Source organism: Tachysurus fulvidraco, chromosome 10 (genome assembly GCF_022655615.1).
Source record: "Tachysurus fulvidraco isolate hzauxx_2018 chromosome 10, HZAU_PFXX_2.0, whole genome shotgun sequence".
Classification (NCBI taxonomy): Eukaryota; Metazoa; Chordata; class Actinopteri; order Siluriformes; family Bagridae; genus Tachysurus; species Tachysurus fulvidraco.
Genome location: NC_062527.1, coordinates 20,960,235 through 20,966,234, shown reverse-complemented (window position 1 = coordinate 20,966,234; position 6,000 = coordinate 20,960,235). Strand labels below are relative to the sequence as shown.

The 6,000-nt window shown below is 37.4% G+C and overlaps 1 protein-coding gene across 6 annotated transcripts; it reads right to left on the bottom strand.

Moving 5' to 3' along the window:
* Positions 1-4,031: 4,031 nt before the first annotated feature.
* On the bottom strand, positions 4,032-5,788 carry lsm10 (LSM10, U7 small nuclear RNA associated). Of its 6 annotated transcripts, none has more exons than XM_027174613.2 (2): positions 5,666-5,788; positions 4,032-4,867 (listed from the first exon to the last, which is right to left on the bottom strand). In XM_027174613.2, the coding sequence occupies exon 2, from the start codon at positions 4,855-4,857 to the stop codon at positions 4,498-4,500; it is 360 nt and encodes a 119-aa protein (XP_027030414.1). In that variant the 5' UTR covers positions 4,858-4,867; positions 5,666-5,788; the 3' UTR covers positions 4,032-4,497. The 6 variants fall into 6 exon arrangements, with proteins under 6 accessions (XP_027030414.1, XP_027030415.1, XP_027030416.1 ...); XM_027174614.2 differs by having other exon boundaries at positions 4,032-4,884; positions 5,666-5,775; XM_027174615.2 differs by having other exon boundaries at positions 4,032-4,864; positions 5,666-5,769.
* Between the last annotated feature and the right edge of the window lie 212 nt (positions 5,789-6,000).

Below are 6,000 nucleotides of genomic sequence, written 5' to 3'. Positions count from 1 at the left end.
AGAAAAACTTGATCAAGATTCACTTTGGATCAATTCCAAGGCTTGGAGTGACACATGCTGTAAGGAAGACATACCAGGAGCTAGGATTCTATCTTCTATTGCTAGGATTTGACCTGAAGTGATGAAATGTTGGCTAGACATCTTATCAAGCTGAAACATGATTGTGTGTCATCAGGATTTGAGTAAGACAACAATGAAGACTTTATTTCACTGGATTTAGACAAGAGAGCTGAAGGGTTCCAAGCACCAAGCCTTGTGGGACACCAGTCCGGTTTACCTGGAGCAGATGTTTACTTCATATCAATGTGGAGTGGAACACCAGTGTACCGGGAGAGAAATAGTTCACATCACTTGCTGGGTATGAAATATGAAACCAGATACATTTATAATCCATTAGATATTGTATATAACGCATGCAGCGTTCAGAAGGCCGTTGACGATTCTTCTGTATGCTCTCGCAAAATCATGAACGAGTATAGTAAAATATAGAGATGGACTGAGTATAGAGATGTTCGAGTCTGACGCTGTTGTAAAGCTCACACTCTCTTTTTCCAACAACAACAAATATAGTCTTGCGATATATTTATCTTGAACGTAAAAATAATTTCTATGTAATCTACAGCTCCTATACCATTATATGATGTGTTTAAAAATAAAAATGTATGCTGTAGTATGTAGTGAGCTTTATTGGTTTATGTTCATATTTCAATATTTGCTTGTTTAATGTTATAGCATCTCCAAATAGATGTCACATCTAATTATAGCTGTAGTTTAATACACACTCCTTTAATACACCCTGATGTGAGTCAGGCCCGATCATCCACTGCGTCTGACATCTTGACAAATTAACGAATTTAAGACAGGAATTTTAGACAAGATCTGTGAAAGAAAAGTAGTTATCATAAAAACATGAATATTTTCATACATGGGTATGTGAAGATCACGACCGGACCAGCTGATGTTGACTTGTGCTGGACTGAGAGAGACAGAGAGAGTGGAAGTTCAGAGCCAAACTGCGAGGGTGGAGCAGGAAATAGCTGTGGAGGTCCGCTGTGGGCATGCAGCCTGCCTCTGCCACTAAAAGAGCTCTTTGTGTTTAGGTCAATTATAGAATTATATTACACACACACACACACACACACACACACACACACACACACACACACACACACACACACACACACACACACACACACACACACACACACACACACACACACGCGCGTGCGCACGCACAAACACACACTAAATGTGGGACTGATGCCATAAAACCTGCTCTAGCATTAGTAATAAGCATTAAAAAAGATCACAGGATGACCTTCTGATCGTACCCATTTTTCTTTGTTGTTGTGGTACATGGGACTCCAGCTGGAGCAGGGCATGCTGGGACAGAGCTGGTCTGTGTCCTGAACCATTAACTTCCATCAGAATTAGAATTAGATGAAGTTAGCAGGATCATTTTGTCCTTGAATTCTATTCAGGAGAAAATGATAATAATAAAATATTTTTCTGATAGAATTCTGACATTTTTTGACTGAAACTTTGACTTAGTACAGCATAGTACAGTTAAGAGCTGAGAGTTAAGAGTTAAGGTGAGTGTCCGGGTGTGTAGACCTGTAGGGCTGAGGGGAGTGGCCAGGTGTGTAGATTTGGTGAGCTAAAGGGTGTGGCCAGGTGTGTAGTTTTGGAGAGTTAAGGGGAGTGGCCAGGTGAGTAAATTTGGTGAGCTAATGGGCGTGGCCAGGTGTGTAGATTTGGAGGGTTAAGGGGAGTGGCCAGGTGTGTAGATTTGGTGAGCTAAGGGGTGTGGCCAGGTGTGTAGATTTGGTGAGCTAAGGGGTGTGGCCAGATGTATGGCTAAATGAGATTAAGCGACGGGACAAAGTATCTATACAGCTCTAATGATTACTGTCTATAGATGAATAAATGATAAAATTAAAATGACATAATGACATTTAACAAAATGGCATTTAAGTACAGTTCCATGTCCATAGACACTTCTGAGACTTTCCTACATGTTGGGTTTTCTGGGACTCGTATACCAACTCAATCTATGTCAAATTTATGTCAAGAAATATATGTCATATATAGTTCTAATAAATGTTGTATCTGGCTGAAGGTCATTGTACAACTAAATCACGCTTTATAACCGTCATATTTCCAGAGAGTAACTAAAGTAACTAAATTCTCTTTATATTTAATCCCTTCAGTGTGGTTTGAGAGTTTTTGCTTTTATTGTTCCTGTTGCTTGAAATAGTGTTGTTTTTAGTGACTATGAGTGTGAACAGGAACTCAAACACTGTTATTATGTGGTGATTAACCATCAGTTCTGCCTCAACAGCTCCGGCAACAAAAATACTCATTTACAAAGAACCGCTTTTAACTCTGAAACCTCAGACACAGACAATAGCAGAGGAGAAGAGAAATAAAAAACAAAGAACCTCTTCATCTTCGTTACTGAGTGTAAACCGAGTGTGTTTGTAGACTTAATGCTGTGTTTCAGTGGCTAATGAACAACAGATGGGCATCGAGTTTGTCACTCACCACCATCTGTGGGAAATGTCTTATAATCCAACAGAAAAGGTTACTAGAACTTTCAGTAAAGGAGCCAACAAATATATAAAACGTTCCTGCAACATTTAAAAAACATCTGCTGCAATAAAGCTTAGCTTCTATGATGTTAGTAGAACGTTGCTCACCGAAACATTACATGAATGTTGGACAAAAATGTTTTCAAAACAACTAGATATCGTAGCAGATGTCAATGTTCCTTAAAGAATTGTAACATTCTGAAAATGTTAGCTCAAATTTACTCAAGATCACTTTGGCTAGTTAAACTTCATTTAAAAGCTTTAAAGTTAAATGCTTGGCATGTTTGGCTCACACCTCCAGGGTTGGGAGTTTGAGTCCTGCCTCTGCACTGTTTTGGAGTTCACATGTTCTCCCCGTGCATCAGGGGTTTCCTCCGGTTCTTTGGTTTCCTCCCCAGTTCAAAGACATGCCATATAGGCTGATTGGTCTGTCTAAATGGTCTGTAGTGTGTAAAGACGTGTTATTGCACGCTTTGATGGGTCAGCACCTGTGGGGTTGCGAGGGTGGGGCTTCTGAGTCTTACTGAATTCAGTCTCTTGTACTGTCAAAAGCCCCTGGTTTTTTTGAAGACTGAACTCACACCACAAATAAAGTACAAGACTTACCAGTACTGTCTGTTAGCACTTATTTTATTCCGCTATATGCACTTTTAAAACTTATTTGTCGAGCTGTTAAACAGAACAGAACCTCTTCTGGTCAGCAGGTGGCACTGTTGTTAGTATATGTCCATTGGACAGTCGTCATTCATTCATTCATTCACCCAGGTTCCCTGTGACCTTGTTTAAAATAAACACTATAGAGAATGGACTGATGGACAGTCAACAGCTTGCAATATCAGGTGTAACAAATAAAAAATAGAACATTTATAAAAATGTTTTAAAAACCTTCCTGCTTTAACTGCTTCGCTGCTTAAAATTAAAAACTAATGCTCTGTCTTTACTGTGTAAAAACTCATTACATTAATGTTCCTAGAAACATTACACTTTTACACATTACACATACACTTGATATTAAATGGTTGATTCTTCAGTGAAGATCGAACACTCGACAGAACTTTTCTGTTCAATTTTATAAATTTAAACTGGAACGTTTTATTAACAAACATATTGTACGTTCTACAGCGACTCTGACAGAATAAACTTGATAAAAATGAATAAATGATTTGTGACTTCTGTTGTGGTTTTGTGAAGGAACTTTCACTGAAAAAGTGGGTATAATAAACTTCTGTAAAAAGTTCCTGAAATATTATAAAAATATTTGCTCCAGTAAGATTTAGCTTTAGGAGATTTCTCACATTCCCAGTTATATAAAAATGTTTTTCCTCACCACTGTCACCTCTGGTTCGCTCATTAGGGACACATTTAAATTTAAAGTGTTATTTATATCCTGAATTGATTGATACAGAAACCTCACTGAACAGGAAACACAGAAGCCTCTGGTGTAGGGTTGTATATTTAATAGTAACTTTATACCATAAATACTATGACCTTTTTTTCTATTCAATGATTACACTCTTAATAATAATTAAATTATAAAACTGGAAAATGTAGATTAAGTATTGTATGATTATGTATGTATTAAGTATTGTATGATTATGTATGAAGTATTGTATTGTGTATTGTTTATTGTTTGTGTGTGTGTGTGTGTGTGTTCAGAAAACCAGAAACCTACATTTTTTTACAATGTGTGTATTTGCACATAAACATTTAAAAGAAAAACTTCTTACAGAAAACACAAATTTTAGACATGAGATGAATCGTGTGCTGATACACAAACGCTGTTGTTAAAGGTTAGCGTTTTTCAGTCACGTGTCACGGGAACAACAGAAACGTCTGTGATTCAACACTGAACTGATTATCAGCAGCCTCAAAGCAAAAACCTCTACAGGAAATTATTCTTCCTGGTTTACTTTTTTTTCTTGCTGTACTCCTTCCTCCCTTTCCCAGTGAAGCAACGCACTCTGTGGATCTTCTCCAGCTGCTTCTTGATGGTCTCTGTGATGTCAACATGGTCCGGAATGTGGACATAGCGGACATTACGGCCAGTCACGAACATGTCGGCCATCTCCGAAATGTTCCCATGTCTGTCCCGGTACAGAACGTCCTCCAGACGGACGTTCATGAAGGCGTCCACGTTGAGGACACGTCCCCGAGCCTTGCTCTCATCTCTCAGCTCCACAGTGGTCACCTGACCCTGAAGACCCTGCAGTAGCACCACCAGGCTGTTCTCAGAGATGGTTCGCTCTGCGATCGACTGAGTCGCCATCAGTTACCTGCTACAGGACCAGAATCACTCGATCACACAGGCAGCAGTTTATAATTAGAGTTCTACTTAATGGTATTGTAATAAAAAAAAAAAATATATATATATATAGAGGAAAAAAACAAAAGTTTGCACCTTCTGGTTACTGATGGTTTTTATTTATTTTATTACATATATACGTACGTGTGTGTGTATATATATATATATATATGGTTTTTATTTATTTTTATTACACACACACACACATATATATATATATATATATATATATATGTGTGTGTGTGTGTAATAAAAATAAATAAAAACCATCAGTAACCAGAAGGTGCAAACTTTTGCTGTTTTTTTCCTTGCTACAGTTAATAACATCTTAACATTTACATACATTTTGTTACGTCATAAAACAGTCAAATCCGTCTTATTACTTTAAATGTTAATGATTCTTTATGAGGGAACAATATATAAGGCTTATACAGCTAACTGCTTCACGCTAACAAGCAGCACAAGCTTATTGCTAAGAGATTAGCAACATCATGGTCTTATTCACCATCATGTTCTGCAACCAAATCGTCTTTTCTCGCTACAGAAGCGCACTACGTCCAGGCCTAATGTCACGGTACGATGCACCCTACCTAGTGCACTATATATAGGATTGGGACGCGTCCCTGATGCACGCGGGATTTTTCCACCAAAAATTCGACAGTGAAGAAATATTTAACAAACAAACCGTAACTCTATTATAATCCACACAATAGGCTTATACTAAATATTAACAAATACAAAATGCATTTAATGGCTGTTGCTTGATCTTTACCTGATTTTAAACCGCTGTAACATTTTTCACAACAAATCCGTAGCTCTGCCTCCAACTTCCGTGTCGTAGTGACGTCATTTATTCATGAAGCTCATTATCTCCCTCTAGCGGGAGAAAACCAGCAATTTATTTGCTTTTAATAGCTTAATTTAATATAAATACCTTATAGAAATAATACAAGTGTTCAATATATTATTGAACATTTTACTAATAAATAAATAAGTTTCCTTGTTTACTTATTTCTGGCTATTAAACCCGATTCATCATAACAACAACTCTGATTATAAAATTAGGAGATGCATTTTATAGACTAGCTTAATTTAAATCTTTAATAG